An 18,316-nucleotide genomic window follows, 5' to 3' on the forward strand; every position below is an offset into this window, starting at 1 on the left:
TTGTTTAATGAACTTACATGGTCCCCATTTTTCATCTGTCAGTAAAAAACACCCTAATAAAATAATTTGTTAGACGATAAAGTATTATCTTCCATGAAAGAACTTACAAGAATAGACACCACCAGAAACAGGATAAGCACTAATGACTTCAGAAATACCCAAACCAATACACATGACAAAAGGAGAAACAATCAACCAACCAAAAAACATAGAAGCAGGGCCGCCAGCAGCAAGACTTGAACCAAAATTGAGAAGCCTAATATAAAAATAAGGTTAAAGATTGATATTTTCTTTTTTTTTTCATCTATCTCATGCATTACCAATTTGGCAAAACAGCCACCACAGCAAAACCAAATGCAAATTGAATAAGTTGATTGATTTCTCGATTGAATTCTAGGAAATGTATATATTAGCAAAAAAAAAAAAAAAAAAAAAAAAAAAAAAAAAGAGATTATTTAAAAGAAAGAAATACCTTGTTTGTAACCCAAAGCTTCCAACCTTTGTGCGTCATAATCAATGTCATCTTTACTGACAGTGCTACCCTTTTCGGATAGTGATACAACCTTATCGTCGTGTTTTATATCAGACTAAACAAAAAGGAAAAAAAGGAATCATTGAGCGAGGCTTGAATTTTTTTTTTCTGTGAGATACATTTTGTGTGGGAAAAAAAAAGGACAATTCATTACCATGGTATATTTGGGGTAGTCAATAAAATGTCTTGTGATGGTTTAAATAAAATAATGGATTCAAGTGAAATAATAATCTTTCTTTCTTTCTTTTTTTTAAAAAAAAAACAAAATAAAAAAAAACAAAATAAAAAAAAATAAAAAAAAAGGTAGAAAAGACCAAAAAAAAAAAAAAAAAAAGGAAAGAAAGGGAAAGGAAAAGTGAAAAATGGATTAATTTTATAGGAATTGCGGAGTTAAAAGATTCGCATTTCCTTCCCAAGCATTTACCATGGATGTACACAAGAAGATAATAAAATCCTGCTTATTTTTTGATAAAGCATCAAGGCACAAACAAAAAGGATGATGAAAATGTAAAAAAATAAAAAAGGATGATCACTATTGGTTGAGATGACTAATAAGTTTCCTTTATATTGAACAATGAAAGAATAAATCAACCATAACTTTATTGATCTGGTAATCTGACTGTGAACACAAAAAAGGTTAAAACGATAAGCTATCGTGTTGTTATTCGTCAAAGTAAAACTTTACTCTTTGCGTGGTAAAATATATAAAAAAAAAAAAGAAGTCTCAAATAAACTTGATCTTTAATACTCCGTTTGTTTGAGAGATAGCGTCATTAAAGTTCATAACTATATATTGGACTTGGTTCTCTTCGGGAAGATCAGTGGTTTTACAGTTTATTATTGATTTACCATGTTACCTTAAAAGGGTAATTTGAACGCATAAGTGAATATCCACCTTTTTTTTTTTTCTTTGCAGTCATACCAACTTTTTGTTTATTGGAAATTGTTACCCCACATTTGATCGGGCAATGAATGTAACCAAGATAACATTACCAATAAGAAGAATAAAACAGCACAGGAAAGCAAATACCAACAGCAAAAGGCGGATTTTAAAATTCCAATGTTTTCTGTCTCTTCCAAAGGTTTTTCCACTTTTCTTTCTTTCTTTTTTTTTTCTCCTTGACCAACAATGTTATATATGGAAAAAAGGCAAATGGTCAAGACTTTTGCTGTCATTACTGTATTGGCCAGCATTTATTGTATTTATAAGGATCCAAAACGACTTAAACGACGAGCTTGGGAACGTATTAGTTTTTTTTTATGCCAACGTGATCTCAAAGAACGGGATATGGAAAAACAACTATTGGAACTATGTATGATACTACAAATCAAAAAAGAATGATACTTACTTTTATTATTATTATTATAGCTGAACCGTCTATCATTACCGATCATACTCAATTTGTTGAAATAAACGACCACAAACTACGGATCGTCCATATTATTCATGAATTAGGAAGTAAAGTCCCTTTGATCGTCTTCATTCATGGTTTAGGTGGACAGGTAAGAAAATGAGTACTTCATTTATCAATACTTATCTTTTTTTTTCTTCTATAGGTGGCTCAATGGCAACGTCAATTGGAATATTTTTCTCAAACAGCGCATGTATTAGCGATTGACTTATTGGGTTGCGGAAAAAGTGAAGTTTCTTCAAAGTAAATTAACAACAGACTTTTATTATTATATCATGACAACTAATCTTTCATTCTTTATATATATATTTGTTTCTATAGGTGGGAACCTTATACTACCTCTTCTCTAGTACAGGATATTGAAACATTACTATTGGATCGATATAGAAATCCCAACACAGTCATCATTGCTCATTCCTATGGATGTTCAATAGCCACCTTTATCGCTGCCTCCCCTGTTTTGCAAAGTCGAATCAAAGCTTTGGTTTTGATCTCACCAAAGGATCGTATGGATGAAAGACAAATCAAAGGATTGAAAAAACTACGATGGGTACCAGATTGGATCTTCGATTTTGCTAGAACTGCTGATAGACGAGGAGGACTCTATAGTACAAGCATTGGACGATTACTTGGACATGATGCACCTGATGATTTAAGGAAAAGGTAATACAATAATGTGATAAAATAATCTATTTATTCTTTTTTTTTTTTATGATTTAGACAATGGCAATGGAATTTAGCTAGTCGAACATCAGTTTATAAAAGGATTGTTTGTGGTGCTTGTTTTCCTGATCGTCAAGTCTATCAAAAAATTAAGTCTGCTGTTTTATTGATTGGTGGAAGTGAGGTAAAAGTGTTTGGAAAAAGATAAAATAAAAAAGAATTTGAGACTAACTAGTTAACATAGGATCAAGTCATTTTACCTTCTGATATGAACTTGATTCGTGGACATTTATTGATGGCCAATGGATCAACCCATATGGATTCAACCGAAGCTCTCAAACGTGTACCTGAACCTTATGTGATCGCCAATGTTGGTCATATGCCTATGCTTGTCAAACCTGAATTAGTGAATCCCGTTATATCTGAATTTTTGATCAACAATTGTGGATTACACACTCTCAGTGGAGAATGGCAAATCTTAAACAAGACTAAAGGTGAAAATAAATGGGATCTCAAGAACTATGAAAAGGTATTATTAAAACAAAAGAGGAAAAACTGATCATTTGTGATTAACTCGACATAAAAATAGTGGTCCCGTACAGCAGATATTACCAGTGGTCCTATTGGTATTTCTCTTTTTAGAGCTATGAAAGTAATGCGACAAACTGATACTGAACACTGTCCACCTGCCTTTTTAGCAAAATATCCTGAAATTGGCTTTATTATTGATCTTTCCAAGGATACTCCTCCATATCGTACAAGTGATTTTGACAATACTACCATAGAATACATCAAGTTCAGAACCGTATCCAAAATTCCACCAACAAGAGAAGATGTCGATCGATTTATCAAATTAGCAGCAGACTGTTGGGAAAAGCGACCAGATGTCCAGATTGCCGTGCATTGCCATTATGGGTAAGACTCGAAATAGAAAAAAAAAAGTCGTCGTATGAAAGGATTTCTAAATATATATATTTTATTATTTTATAGGTTCAATCGGACTGGTTTCTTTATCGTCTGTTATATGATTGAACGTTTAGGTGTCTCTGTACCTGATGCCTTAAAAGCCTTTGCCGATGTTAGACCTCCTGGTATCCGACATAGTCATTTTGTAGATGAATTATATATGCGATATGTATTGCATCAACGATAGTAATATTAGTAGTAGTAGTAGTAATAATAATTCAATAGTTAGATTTATTTTTTTGTATACACAAACCTCATCTCTCATTTCTTCATTCTCTTCATTGTTTATATATATATTATTTATGTACCTTTTTTGTGAATAAAAACATACAACTATATTCTTGTTACATCATCATGGGATCTAAAATTGAAAGGGTTATCTTTTTTTTTTTCTCATCCTCCAAAAAGGATTATCTGGCAATACCCAAGATTTATCATCAAATACTGCCAATGTCATTGGATGATAAAACATGTTGAACCTATTTACTCCATTTCTTAATTTCACATGGTTTTGACAGGGCAAATCCGCGCTTTTTGTAACATGTAATACCCGACAAGAATCACAGCAATGATAGATGAATGGTAACCTCTTTCTTTGGATGGAATTTGAAGTTGCCAACACATTCATCATATCATAATTGTAGAATAAAAGTACGATCATCTTCTGTAGATAATGATTAATGGAAAGATACTTGATGAATAATGGATGGATGATTCATGAATGTAACATTAAAGAAAAAAAAAAGAGCATTTGATATTAGAATGTCAGAAGAAAACAAAAAAGAATAGCCCATTGGAGCCAATCAACCACCAACATTCTAATAAGATAAGAAGACTTGCTTCCAGCTTTTAGGATTATCCCTCATTAGATACATTAGTCTTCATAGAATTCATCATCATCTGTCATCATATTTCATCCATTATGATCATACATATCAACACATCATTTACCATTCATCATCTATTATTAATTATCTATTATTAATTGTCTGTCGTTAATCATAATGGACTACTACAAAAATGAGCTATCAGTGGACTCTGAGCCAATCAGCGGGCGGCGAATTTCAATCGCCAGACCCTGTCTTTCGAAGCCAAGTGCTTTCCCCTTGTCGCGCTCTTTCTTCCTTCCCTTTTTTTCCTTCCTTTCTTTCTTTGTTCTCTTTCAATGGCCAAAAAGAAACCAAGTTCATCTTCTTCTACTGATAACAATGGTAAGTCTTGTCTAGATATGAATGGGTTTGTTCTTTTATTAACATTAATTTGACTTCCCCCCTTTTTTTTACTGCGCCTCACCCTTTTTTTTTCTTATGTCATATTAGATGTTTTACAGTTTTTACGAAAGGTGAACCGACCTTACAGCGCCAGTAAGTATGAATGAAAAGATGATACCCTTGACTTGATTATACTCATGATCCTTTTTGTTGTTGAATGAAAGCCGACCTGTGTAATCACCTTCAAGGTAAATATACAAAGACAACGCTTGGCAAAACACTCGATAAACTCTTGGATCAGGAATTGGTTGTTTCAAAAACATTTGGAAAAACAGTGATATATACTATTAAACAGGTAAAAAAAATGGATGATATGTTGGGGACTATGGAAGAAAATATTGATTGATATTGATGGAATAGGAAGACTCTCCTGGTGATGATGGACAAGCAATGAAGCAGGAACGAGACAGGTTAACTCAACAACTGGACCAACTCAACAACGAGAATCGACAACGACGACAAAGTAAGTAAAAAAAAAAAAAAAAAATAAGAAAGAAAAATAGGATGACACGTGCCTGATGACGACTATGATGTTAACGTACCACCCTTCATGTTGCATAGAATTGACACAATTGAAATCTACTCCCAAAACACAAGACGCCAAGACTCTATTGGAAGAAACTATCAATTTGAATACAACAATGAAATCACAGTTAGAGACATTCAAGGAACAAGGCATAGTACAGATATCCCCAGAATCAATTCAAAAAATCAATCAAGACTTAGTATCTCATCGAAAATTATGGTTACAACGCAGGAAATTGGTAATGAAAAAAAAAAGATGATTTTCTTTCATTTCAAGACTAATTCATTGTCTTTATAGTTCAAGGAAATATTGGGTGCTATCTTGGAAAACCTACCGCTTAAAAAAAATGAATTACTTGTAAAGAAAAGAATAAACAAATAGGGACCATTGGATGGCACATGTTTTGCTAACATGATTCTTTTTTTTTTTTTTTTTTGTTTCGTTAGGATGAAATAGATTTTCAGGACGATCCTATTCCTTACGAACAAGATCCCTTGGCATCATGATCTGAACCCTTCCACTTGTTTTATTGATCCATAATTTTATATATATATGTAAATAGTTTATTATAACAAACGAAAAATAAAAAAAAAAGTCTATAAAATGTCAGTGTATTTAAGTGATTGATTTATATGTAGTGATTGTTTGTACAAAAGGGAAAGTGTATCTATATATGGGTATATGAGGACAGATTGAATGATTTGTCATAACGATTTGTTGTCATTGATTTAGCAACGTCGAGCAATAGAGTAATTGTTACCCCCATAGTGAACGTAAAGACCAGGTCCATTGACATAAGCTTGACCCCGGAAAGAAGCTACGTAGATCCATGCTGCTGTAGATTGTCGCCATAAATTTTCAATAAGACTTTGAGTTCCATTATCAAATGGGACCCATAAAGAGCCAGCAGAGTAACACCATTGATAACTCATGATAATAGAAAAAAAAATAAATAAAAGAAATTGAGAAAAGTATAAAATAAAGAAAAGAAAGAGATGAAGAATAAAAATAGAAAGAAAAAAAAAAGAGAGGAGAGATGACACTTTTATAATCAAATCAAGCGGGTTAAAATATTGGCATGAACTTTGCCACTGAGTGTGCGTGTGATGAAGATCTATTAAGTTGTGTTCTCTAGGCATTGGATTGTGGGGTATGATGGATAGGGAAAAAAAAAAGATATCCCTTCCCTTCCTCTTATTTCGATTAGGTTCGATTCATTGGTTTAAAAATAAAATAGACGAGTGATCTGTGCTGTGCGTTTTTTTTTATTCTTCTAACTAAGGTAAATCGTTTATTTTATCATTTGTGATTCATCAAAAACCCTACAGAACGAAAAGTCATTGCCTTTTTTAGACCGGGCTTGAAAAAAAAAACGATTCCATCCAAGAATTATTCTTAGCTGCGGTGATGCGATAAACCATGTCCCGCTCATTGACTACGGAGAAGTTGCTCATTTATTTTTTTCATCAATAATAAACCGGGAAATTATGATGATCAGGGGAAGATAAGGATGAATACATCCAGAAATTACATTCAATTGAATGACCAGCCAACGGGAACAAATCATTGACCGACTTATATTTGCTGAGCGAATTCATCCTTTTTTTCTTAGTTGCATCTTCAAATTTTCCCGCCTTTGATTATTCATCCTATGCATAGATGACATCGTCATACTCATCATTAGTTATATATACATATATATATATTTATATATTTATATATTAAATAGTACAATCAAGGAAAAAGGGAGTGGAGAATAGAATGATTACTAAAAAAGGTACCCAGGGATATCCTAGCCACATTTCTTTTTTTTTGTCCAGCAGGTCAAAAGACAATAATAGAAAACACACGGTTTGCCACATATATGCATCATTGGGAGAAAAAATGTACCTGTTTCATCCGCAGTCTGCCGAGAAAAAAAAAAAAGTCAACTTGGATGGGATGCTGAAAGGATGAGTTAATTGTTTCCCCTTTTCTTCCTCTTTTTTTTTTTTTTTTTTTTTTTTTTTTTTTGTGTACAACATTGCAGTATATGATTCATTTACACATTATGAACCTAGTCGCCGATAATTACTTTTTGCACAAGTAGGAACATATTTACAACAATAACAGTAATGATAACAACAAACGGTAATGTCATCATCCATCTTAACATGATCATGCTCATCATCGTTTCTTGTCACTAGTGTCATCATCAACGTCATCATCCATCATAAAACTGTGTGTGTGTGTGTGTGTCCTGTAAGGCATTTAATCGCCGCGACGTGGGTCACGCCAATTCGGCCAATCCCTTTCTTATACTGTATTATTTTCATTTTCATTTTTTTTTTCTCTGATAAAAAAGAATCAGATCAATCAGTATGAATGATTCATTTCTTGTTTTGGTTTGACATGATATTGAAATGATTTGACATATATCTATGTACATGCGTTTCTAGCTTGAAAAAGGGGACTGGACTCACTCGAAAAACGTGCATTTTACTCTCCGCAGTAACTATTTTTATATTTTTTTTTCTCCAACTTTTTTTTTTTTGTATTTCTTTTTCATCTAGTTTTCTTTTTATATTTATTTCAATTTTCATCTGTATACAACATGTCTTGGCAACAATATGTCGATAACAATCTCATTGGCACTGGTCAAGTGTCCGAAGCTGCTATCTATGGTTTGAACGGTACTCTCTGGGCCGCTTCTGCTAATTTCAAGGTAAAATAAAATAATAAAAAAAAAAAAGATGAAGAAAACTAACGCGTGTACTTTGGTTATCCATCTTAGTTATCTACCCCTGAAATCAATGAACTCATCAAGGGCTTCAGTGACTCTGATGCTATACAAGCCAGTGGAATCCATATCAATGGTATCAAGTATCTTACTCTCCGAGCTGATGACCGTTCCATCTACGCCAAAAAGGTAAACAGACTAAAAAGAAACGAAGGATGGGATAGTGGCTGTTTCATCTTGTGTTCTCTTTTATCTCATTCAACTTTATATATTTAGGGAGCTGATGGTGCTTGTGTTGTGAAAACCAATCAAGCTATTCTTATTGGTGTTTACAAGGAAGGTATTCAACCCGGTTCCTGTACCAAGGTTGTTGAAGGATTGGCTGATTATTTGATTGGTGTTAACTTCGTAAGTATACAAAATATAATAATTATTATTTTTTTTTTTTTTTTGATTATGAAGAAGGGAAGATTGTTTTACTAATATCATTTCTATTATTTTTTTTTTTATTATTCTAGTGATGATATATGACAAGACCTTCTTTACCTCTCACTCTTACTCTTTCCCTCTCCAATGATTTTATGAAGATACTCCAGTCCTCTTTTGCATATCCCCTTCACTTCTTTTTTTTTGTTTGGATGTATATGATTTGAATAAAGATATATATATTTACAAAACACTTCGTTTATAGTTTTTTTGGATAATATCTTAGTAGACCTCCAGAATTGAGTAGATAAATTGACTGCAACAAAAGCAATATCTGTTTTTCAGTAATGGAATGTTATTTGTTTTTTCTTTATTGGCAAATGATATATATATTAAAACAAGTAAATGATAAAGACTATTCCATGAATACTGCTATTGTAAACATTTGTATCCTTTTTATTCTTACTCAACTTTCTTCTTTATTCTTTCCTTTTGATTTTGTTTGGATGATATATTTTCATTGAATAAAGGTATATGTATTTACCAACATCATTTGTTGATATTTCCCATTTGATTTAATCTTATTCCCAATGAATAAAGTGTTCCCCTCTTTTTTTTTTTTTTTTTTTTTTTTTGTTTGTTCTTACCTTATAACACAAAGCATGTATACAGTTTACGTATATGGATCATATATACATTTTCAATTTTATTGATTCAACTTTTGTATATTAGAAAAAAAAAAAAGACAACTATCATACTAAACTAAACTACCATCCCCATACTTCTTTGGCGAACTGTGCAATGTCAACAAAACAGTTTTCCCATCGTTTGATAAATGGATGTTCCAACATTCTTGCAGGTGGAGGTCGTAGATAAGGATCCTTGGTCAAACTAAAAAAAAAAAAAAATAGAACTTAGTGTTAAGTTCAATCCTTCTCTTCTCTATCTTTTTGCATTTACCAAATAGCCACAAAGTTTTTGCAAGCATCAGATATATGATCCCCTTTGATAACTGGTACAGGTTGTCGAACAATAAAGTCCAATAATTCAAAGATAGATAAATCAGGTTGTCCAGGAGGTGGTAAAGCAGGTTCATTTTGAGAAACTTCAATCAATGTCAGACCTAAAGACCAAATGTCAGATTGTACTGCATAAGCATTCCCTTGAATACGTTCCGGCTAAATCATCATGATTAAAATAAATAATGTTAGTAGACCGTCAAAAAATTATCTCATTATTCCACTTACTGCCATGTAATATTGAGTTCCAGTAAATGTTTCTGCTACAGAATTGATCAATTCACCAGATACCCCGAAATCACACAATTTGATTTCCCCTTTTCTTGTCACCAAAATATTCGATGGTTTGATATCTATTTAAAAAAAAAATAAAGTTAAGAGATAAGATTGATCAACTTACTTTTTTTCTTGTTTACCTCGATGAATGACTCGTTTTGAATGTAAGTAAACCAAGCCTTTACATACAGATTCAGCAATACGTTCCAATACAGCTTCACCAATCACACCACCACGATCACGAGCACGAGTATAAATATCTTGTAAGCTGCCACCTTCACAATATTCCATACATAATGATACTGTTGTTTCACCTTCATCTAAGAATGCACCATAAAAAGAAACAATATATGGAGAGTTGCATGTCTTTAAAAAAGCCAATTCTCGAAGGATTTGTCGTTGAACTGCTGGGTCGGGATCAGTTGAGATGGACTATAAAGATAGATAAAAAAAAAAAAGAAAGAAGATAAAAATAAATCATTTGGAATTATCCTCCGCTTCTTTTTTTTTGTAACACCATTTATATGTTCACTTACCTTTTTCGCCATGACGAGATTGGATGGTTTATGAATAACCTTGCGTACTGTACCAGCAGCACCCTCGCCTAATCGTTTCAATATTTCTAGATCTTTGGCCTGCACATCATGAGGAATAGTGGGATCCAATTCTGTTGTATCCATAAGGGGTTGTTGAATGGTATGTGCTGTACTATTGGTATCCGTAAGTTGTTGGACTGTTGATGGTGGTGGTAAAGGAGGAGCCCGCAGAACAGGTAATGGACCTGCACTATTCTGGTTTTCCATGTTGGTATCGTCACCCTGTTGATCAAGTTGTAATTGCTTTTGTTGTTGTGAAGCTGCAAGATAGGAAGCGGCTAATGATGTTTCCTCTTCTACTGGTCCTCCATAATAAGCAGAAATAGAACCAGGATGGGCAGGACTTGATGAAGGAGCACCATTGGATCCTGTACTGTTACCACTTCCCATGAGATGACCAATCTTTTCTCGTAGAGTATTGTTGTTGTTGACTTGAGATCCACCAGGCGAAGTACCATTAGATGATGCCGTTTGCAAGTGCTGAGGTGAAAGTTTCAGTCCTGGATTTCGTTTTCCCATCTTTGGTTGTGAACTTCCGGTATTGTTGGTAACATCTGCTACTTCTGGCGCCAAGGACATGAGGATGATATACTTCTATAAAGATATGTCCAAGCCAAAATAATAAAAAAAAAGATAATCCTGTTGATTGACAAAAATGTAAAAAAAAAAAAAAAAGGAAAGAAAAAAAAAGGAGTGTTGAAAGAAAGAAAAAGTTGGCAATATATGATCGAACGATAAAAAGCCGCACTAGGGCCAACCGTCGGTAATTCAATTAGAGAAGGTTGTGAATTTTTAAACATGATTTTTTGATGCTTTCACTAAAATCAATAAAATCCATTATTAAGATATAAATCATTTTTTAAATACAAAAGTATAGTAGTAAAACGATCAACTATACCTGTATCATACAATTTTCACTCTTGGAGTTTTTGGTATGCGACAGGGTCCAAAAAGAAAAAAAAAATCCTGATGAACGGACTTGAAATCCCACCTGTGACTTTTTTCCACCCAAGAAAAAAAAAAAAGAAAAAAACTAAACGCGGCAAAGCAAGAAAACTATTTCTTTCTCTTTTTTATCCCTTATTTTCATCAGTATACAACAATGAGTGACAAGTTCCACTGTCGCATGTACGAAAATGAATTCCCCCAAGTCGACGATGTCGTCATGGTCAACGTTCGACAAATCGCTGATATGGGTGCTTACGTTCGTTTGGTAAGCATCAAGAACAACGTCATTATAAACATACTGACTTTTATATATATCTTAATAGCTCGAATATGGGGATCGGGAAGGTATGATCCTTTTATCTGAATTATCTCGAAGACGTATTCGATCAGTACAAAAACTTATTCGTGTTGGACGTAACGAAGTTGTGGTCGTACTCAGAGTGGACGAAGAAAAGGGTAAGAATAAAAAAAAAAGACATTGGAACTTGATTTTACTGCTTTAGATGCAATACTTGTTTATTTGGATGACCTACTTGATCTGATGTTCAACTTGTCTTTTTTTTTTAAATATTAATGAATTAGGTTATATCGATCTTTCTAAACGTCGTGTGACCCCTGAAGACATTGCTCGATGTGAAGAAAAATTCAACAAATCCAAGGCTGTACATTCCATTTTACGTCATGTTGCTGAAAAACATGATCTTGTTCTTCAGGACCTTTATGAATCTGTTGGTTGGCCTTTATATAGAAAGTTTGGTCATGCTTATGATGCCTTCAAAGTTGCTATTGCGTAAGTCCCTTCGTCATATATATATAGAATGACAGAGTATGAGCCATTTTGACTAATTTTTTTTTTGTATGACATAGTGACCCTGCTGCTGTTTTCGAAGGTATTGAAATGAATGATGCTGTTCGTACTGAATTAATCAACAACATCAAACGTCGTATGACTCCTCAACCCGTCAAGATCCGTGCTCGTAAGTGATAATATATATATATTAAGAAATAGAGACTGATGGATTTTGAAATATAGAACTTGATCTTAGATGTACTGGTATGGATGGTGTTTTGGCTATCAAGGCTGCTTTGGAAGCTGGTGAAAATGAATCAACTCCTGATGTACCTGTCAAGGTGACATATTTGGCAGCACCATTATATGTTGTTACTGCAGATGCCCTAGAAAAGTCTGTTGGATTCAATGTTATGGAAAAAGCCATTAATGCTATCAAGGAAAGTTTGGAAAGCCATAAATGGGCAAGATTCAAGGTTGAAAAGGAAGCCAAATTGGTATCTGAAACAGATGACAAGGACTTTGCTGCTCTATTGGCTCAAGCTGAAAAGGAAAATGAACTTGTTAGTGGTGATGAAGATGAAGGTGATGCTGTAGCTGCTAGTGATGATGATATGTAGAAATAGTCATTTATACATATTTATAGTTTTTTTTTTTATATTTTCTCTCCCCTTATATGCCTCACTCAATGTCATATACATACATATACATTCTTTGGATTATTTTACTCTTTTTCTTTTATTGGTGTCTTTTATTTTGATTTTTTTTTTTGTCATACACATAACATACACGTCTTGAATAAAAATGTACGATACGAAACTTGAAACTATCCTTATTTTAAACACCGTCCACCTTTTTTTTTTCCACCACTTGGGCCACATCTATTTTTCACTCTTTCCCTCGTTTAACATTCTGTAAAGCCATCAAAGTCTTCCTTCTTCCATCTTACCTAGTAGATACTCAAACTTGTTAGTTAGAAATATATATTATTTATTCCTTTTCTTTCTTTTTATACTTCATTTTTTTTGCATCCCTTTTGTATTCTTCCTTTCAACAGTATATTATCACCTATTATCATTCTACTCACTTCTTATTATACAATAATACAACGATAACAAATCAACTACAATGGAAGTATCTGATTATATCAACAAGGCTATGAACTTTGCAGAAAATGCAGCCAAACTATCTCAAAAGATGTCTCAAGGATTGGTGGAAAACGCAAGAGAACTTGGCTTTCCTGGTGGTGGCGATTCTGGCGCACAATACTTTGACACTTCTGAAGAAAAAATGCGAAATATTAAACGACAATTGGATTCAAAAAATGATAGAGAAAAATTGGATGGATTGAAAAGACTGATTGCTGTAAGAAAAACAATGAATGTACTCAAAAAGAAGAGAATGTGGCTAATTCCATTTATTTTTGTTATAGATGATTTCGAAAGGACGTGATGTTTCAGAATTCTTTCCTGATGTGGTCAAGAATGTAGTCTCTCAAAATATTGAAGTACGAAAACTGGTCTATATTTATTTATTACGATATGCTGAACAAGAACCTGATCTGGCTTTACTCTCTATCAATTCATTTCAAAAAGATTTGAGTGACAAGAATCAAATCATTCGTGCTATGGCTTTACGTGTAATGAGTGGTATTCGTGTACCTGTCATCAGTCCTATTGTATTATTGGGAATCAAGAAATGTGTTACTGATTCTAGTCCATATGTTCGCAAAACAGCTGCTCATGCCATTCCAAAATGTTATAGGTAAGCCTACTTTTTTTTTTTTATCAAAAATTTGGTAATACTCATCTTTATTTCCTTTATTTATCTTAGTTTGGATGATTCTCAAAAAGATGCATTGATTGAAATAGTGGCCACCTTATTGAAAGATCGATCCAACATTACTATTGGCAGTACCATCATGGCATTCAACGAAGTTTGTCCTAATCGATTTGATTTAATTCATCCATGTTTCCGAAAACTTTGTGGTGTATTACCTGATTGTGATGAATGGGGACAAATGGCTATTCTTGGTCTTATGTTACGTTATGGAAGGTAAATATAGAAAAAAAAAGAAGAAGATGGATGTTATTCTATTATATGTTTTATTCAATATATTTCATCTTTGATATCTATATAGAAATCAATTTTTAAATCCCAACCCACATGTAAGTACTACTCCATCATTATCATCTATCTGCAATATATTAACTTACATATCTCATTTGTTTCAAATAGGGCGAAGATCAATCACGTATACCTCCCAAAACTTCCACCACCATCAAGACGCGTGCATTCTACTCTGATACTGATTCTTCTGATGATGAAGCCACTAATGGGAACGAAATATTGGAATTAGATGAGGATCATGAATTACTTCTTAAGAGCTGTATACCGTTATTACAAAGTAGAAATAGCGGGGTAAGATCAAAAAAAAAAAAAAAAGAAAGATGCGAAAATGAGGAGAACGATTAATTCTGATGAAATCTTTTTATATCATAGGTTGTGTTAGCTGTTGCAAAACTATTTTATCATTTGGCCCCTGCCTTTCAAGCTGTGAAAGTAGCCAAACCACTTGTACGAATCCTTCGAAATCATCGTGAACTTCAATATGTTGTGTTGACCAATATCGCCACCATGTCTTTGAAACGTCCCGTAAGAATATTTTTGTATATATATATGTGTGCATTTTATCCAAATTAATTATACATTCATCTATTCTTTAGTATTTGTTTGAACCCTTTCTTCAACAATTCTATGTACAATCGACAGAACCAGTGTTTATCCGTGACATCAAACTCAATATTCTTGCTAATCTTGCAACTGATGCCAATATACATGTATTATTGAATGAACTCCAGGTATGACAAAGTACAATAACAAAAAAAAAATTGTACTGAATCTATACTTTATTTCGATTATAGCAATATGTTAAAAGTCCAAACAAGGATTTTGTGGCTGCCTCCATTCAAGCTATTGCTAGATGTGCCACTATAGTTCCTTCTGCTGCTGATAGGTGTCTTCGCCTTTTGATGAAATTATTACGAAGCTCAAATGGTAACAAAAAAAAAAGTTATATAATTGAAGAAAACATGCTCATTTACATTGAATATACATATAGAATTGGTTGTTGCTGAATCAGTTTTGGTAGTGACAAAACTTCTCAAGGATCATTCAAGTGAACACAAGAACTCTGTGATTGCTTTGGCCAAGTTATTGGATACAATCAAGGTTCCTACTGCTCGTGCAAATATTCTATGGTTGGTTGGTCAACATGCTGGAGCTTTACCTCATGTTGGTCCTGATGTATTACGTCAAGCCGTCAAGAATTTTACAAACGAGGTATATATATATATACTCTTGATGAGAAAAAGGATCAAAGATTACTAACATATTACTTTTTTAGACAAATAATACAAAACTTCAAATCATTACACTATCAAGTAAACTTGTCAGTCTTAACCCAACACATACGACCCTTAGTTTACTCAATCAATATGTTCTCAACTTGGCGAGATATGATCTCAACTATGATGTTAGAGATAGAGCAAGATTCCTTCGTGCATTGACTATTCCAACTGAAGAAAAGCCTGGACTTGATGAATTGAAACAACATCTTCAACAAATCTTATTAAACGACAAATCACTCGCTGTTGTTGAAACTGACATGGAAGGTAAAAAAAAAAAAAAAAAAAAAAAAAGAAAAAAGACAAACAAATAAATTAACCATGGGAAGAGGACATCTTTTGATGGAAATGAACTCAATCTACAATTTTTTTTTAACAACAACTAGCTGGCTTGGATTATACCATCGGATCACTCTCCTTGCTTGCTCATCAACCTCTACCTGGTTATGAACCATTACCTGATTACCCAGAAGAACAACCTGATCCCTCAGTACGTGATGTAGAAGAATTGGATGGATGGGCTGGTAGTCGAACTACAATGGTAGCGGAGACAGGCTTTGGTAGTGATAGTTTCGATGCTCGATATCGTGGTGATCGTGGTGGGTTCTCTGGCAGCGGTGCATCGGTAGCATTATCTGGTGTGGAAGCCATGGGCAATGCATATACCTCTTCCTCAGCAGTCAAGAAGAAAAACGGTGATTACGATTTAGATGCCTTTTATGATGAATCTAGCGAAGAAGAAGAATCCAGTGAAGAGGAATCCAGTGAAGAGGAATCTAGTGAAGAAGAATTCAGTGATGAAGATGGCGATGAATCAAGTGAAGTCGAATCGACTGAATCTGAGGAAGATGGATCGGATGAAGAATCAAGTGATGAAGTTAGCAGTAGTGATGAACATGAATTACTAGTAGAACGCCGTTGATGTATTTCTTTTTATTTTTATATATAATAAACCAACTTTTATTGAATACCTTTTTACATTTTGTCCTATTTTTTTGGAGTTTATAACATTCTAATAATAACAATTTTTGCTACAGTGTATTCTTCCAGTGGTGTTGCGTAGTACTATGAGTTGTTTACATTCCTTCCTTCTATTTTTTTTTTAAGTAGATGGATATTCATATTTTATCATTGATGTTATCGTCACCCATCTATTTAGTATCCATCATCTATGATTCATAGGGAGTTATTTCTTTATTCACCCTTCCAAATCATTTTGTAAATATGAAATGATGTAGGGTGACATCTAGCTCTTCTTTTTTCCTGCATTTACTCCCTCAAGCAAAATGCATCAACACATATATATATATACAAAAGAAAGAAAACGATGCTTTGCATATTGACTGAACAAGGAGTCATGACCAAAAAAAAAAAAATATAAATGGAAGACCAAAAATAAGTTTTCTCTGTTGAATATCAACGTGACATATGGTTTGCCGTATTTTTATTTTATATATTTCTTTAGCCCTTTGCATTGCCCTGGTTAGTAGTGCTCCAGTGAAAACACAATTGACTGATGTTGTTTCAAAACCCGTACTTGGTACAGTTTCCAACCCAGGACAAAGCACAGGACTTGTGGCATGTGTAGAGAAGCTTGATGTAGCTTGTGTAGTTAATGGGGCCGAGCGCGCAGTCTATAACGCGGTTGTCATTTATGAATCACCTTCTCCTCCAGTTCAGTAAATCTCTCCCCTCCGTTTTTTTAAAATAAAATGATATTCATGTTTTAGTGTTATTGTTGCTATCATCTTCCACTCATCATCACCTATTATTCATGTCAGAGATATAGCTTATTCTCTATCTATACTTTCAACTCCGTAGTACTGTAAAATGATGATCCCTAGAGCGACTTCCTGTTAGTTTTCTGCATTTACTCCCTCAAGCAAAATGAGAGCCAAAAAAAAAAAAAAAGATATAAGTGAATGATAAATTACAACTATAAGCACTGGCAAAAGTAAAATAGTTTCTTTATTGATTCGTTTAATATTATATGGACCGTACCTTTCTTTTATTAAATAAAAAAACAAAAATAATATACGATATGGCTAAACTACTACGTGTTTCTAAATTCGGTCTCGCCTTTTTTCTTTTCACTAAGGCTCATGATCTCCATTCAATTGAACCTGATGTATACCCGTCTTTTTGGTAAAGATATGCATCCACCCCAGTATGATCCAGTTGTTCATTGTCTTTCACTATGGAGGATCTAAAAAAGAAAGGAATGGTAAAAAATAGATTAGTATCTACATCACTTTCTGTTTTCTTTCTTCGATATTACCTAATGATAAACACGAATCGGCGAGGACAACAACATACACACTATACTACAGCCCCGTAAGAAAAGAGAGATAAAAAAAAAAAAATAAGGAACGAAAGGAAGAGAAGGATTAGAAAAAAAAAGATTTTGGATTTTATGGATAACACTTTCAAACTCACCAGCTAAAATGCGAAACTTATTTTAAGGACGATCATTTTTTTTTAATTTACTTCATAAATGCAATGATCATCTATAAATTGCATAAGATGTAAAAGAAAATGGCTTGTTCTATGTTCTGTTCAAATTTGATGCGATGAAGATGGCTTCTGATGAGAAAGATCAAGTCAAAGTTTTCTTCAAGCTTGTATGCAGCATGAAAAAAATGAGATGGATTTTTTGATTTCACAGCCAAAATTTTCAAATTCCTCAGCCAACTTTTGGCTGTAAAAATAAATTGTCAGGGGCTCATCAGGCATTTTTTCAAAAAATCGATGAAATCCTTTTGATG

At 33.4% G+C, this 18,316-nt stretch overlaps 7 protein-coding genes across 7 annotated transcripts; 5 read left to right on the forward strand and 2 right to left on the reverse strand.

Moving 5' to 3' along the window:
• Positions 1–1,574: 1,574 nt before the first annotated feature.
• Positions 1,575–3,837, forward strand: BX664DRAFT_336400 (Alpha/Beta hydrolase protein). The gene is made up of 8 exons (XM_051546071.1): positions 1,575–1,845; positions 1,902–2,035; positions 2,090–2,187; positions 2,266–2,607; positions 2,665–2,791; positions 2,852–3,136; positions 3,197–3,522; positions 3,598–3,837. Exons 1-8 carry the CDS (start codon positions 1,662–1,664, stop codon positions 3,758–3,760), a joined length of 1,659 nt encoding a protein of 552 aa, XP_051399304.1. The 5' UTR covers positions 1,575–1,661; the 3' UTR covers positions 3,761–3,837.
• Positions 3,838–4,663: 826 nt separating this feature from the next.
• On the forward strand, positions 4,664–5,979 carry BX664DRAFT_336403 (Tat binding protein 1-interacting protein-domain-containing protein). The gene is made up of 7 exons (XM_051546072.1): positions 4,664–4,784; positions 4,893–4,937; positions 5,009–5,139; positions 5,205–5,307; positions 5,406–5,608; positions 5,668–5,727; positions 5,817–5,979. The coding sequence occupies exons 1-7, from the start codon at positions 4,739–4,741 to the stop codon at positions 5,874–5,876; spliced, it is 648 nt and encodes a 215-aa protein (XP_051399305.1). The 5' UTR covers positions 4,664–4,738; the 3' UTR covers positions 5,877–5,979.
• Positions 5,969–6,360, reverse strand: BX664DRAFT_336407 (uncharacterized protein). The gene has a single exon (XM_051546073.1). The coding sequence runs from the start codon at positions 6,300–6,302 to the stop codon at positions 6,099–6,101; it is 204 nt and encodes a 67-aa protein (XP_051399306.1). The 5' UTR covers positions 6,303–6,360; the 3' UTR covers positions 5,969–6,098.
• A 1,603-nt stretch (positions 6,361–7,963) lies between these two features.
• On the forward strand, positions 7,964–8,572 carry BX664DRAFT_315824 (profilin; the record flags this gene model as incomplete). Its single annotated transcript, XM_051542693.1, has 4 exons — positions 7,964–8,074; positions 8,144–8,278; positions 8,366–8,497; positions 8,552–8,572. The coding sequence occupies 4 exons, from the start codon at positions 7,964–7,966 to the stop codon at positions 8,570–8,572; spliced, it is 399 nt and encodes a 132-aa protein (XP_051399307.1).
• A 710-nt stretch (positions 8,573–9,282) lies between these two features.
• BX664DRAFT_265503 (kinase-like domain-containing protein) lies at positions 9,283–10,490 on the reverse strand (the record flags this gene model as incomplete). The annotated part of the gene is made up of 5 exons (XM_051540860.1): positions 9,283–9,406; positions 9,476–9,693; positions 9,763–9,887; positions 9,951–10,242; positions 10,347–10,490. The coding sequence occupies 5 exons, from the start codon at positions 10,488–10,490 to the stop codon at positions 9,283–9,285; spliced, it is 903 nt and encodes a 300-aa protein (XP_051399308.1).
• A 717-nt stretch (positions 10,491–11,207) lies between these two features.
• Positions 11,208–12,987, forward strand: BX664DRAFT_336414 (eukaryotic translation initiation factor 2 alpha subunit-domain-containing protein). Its single transcript, XM_051546074.1, has 5 exons — positions 11,208–11,619; positions 11,678–11,810; positions 11,937–12,144; positions 12,222–12,331; positions 12,388–12,987. Exons 1-5 carry the CDS (start codon positions 11,509–11,511, stop codon positions 12,762–12,764), a joined length of 939 nt encoding a protein of 312 aa, XP_051399309.1. The 5' UTR covers positions 11,208–11,508; the 3' UTR covers positions 12,765–12,987.
• A 57-nt stretch (positions 12,988–13,044) lies between these two features.
• On the forward strand, positions 13,045–16,527 carry BX664DRAFT_336415 (adaptin N terminal region-domain-containing protein). Its single transcript, XM_051546075.1, has 11 exons — positions 13,045–13,509; positions 13,577–13,908; positions 13,978–14,199; positions 14,285–14,312; positions 14,383–14,565; positions 14,647–14,799; positions 14,871–15,005; positions 15,069–15,201; positions 15,266–15,486; positions 15,551–15,818; positions 15,938–16,527. Exons 1-11 carry the CDS (start codon positions 13,273–13,275, stop codon positions 16,471–16,473), a joined length of 2,448 nt encoding a protein of 815 aa, XP_051399310.1. The 5' UTR covers positions 13,045–13,272; the 3' UTR covers positions 16,474–16,527.
• The last annotated feature ends 1,789 nt before the right edge of the window (positions 16,528–18,316 follow it).

This window comes from Halteromyces radiatus, assembly GCF_025201355.1.
Source record: "Halteromyces radiatus strain CBS 162.75 chromosome Unknown BX664scaffold_5, whole genome shotgun sequence".
Taxonomy (NCBI): Eukaryota; Fungi; Mucoromycota; class Mucoromycetes; order Mucorales; family Cunninghamellaceae; genus Halteromyces; species Halteromyces radiatus.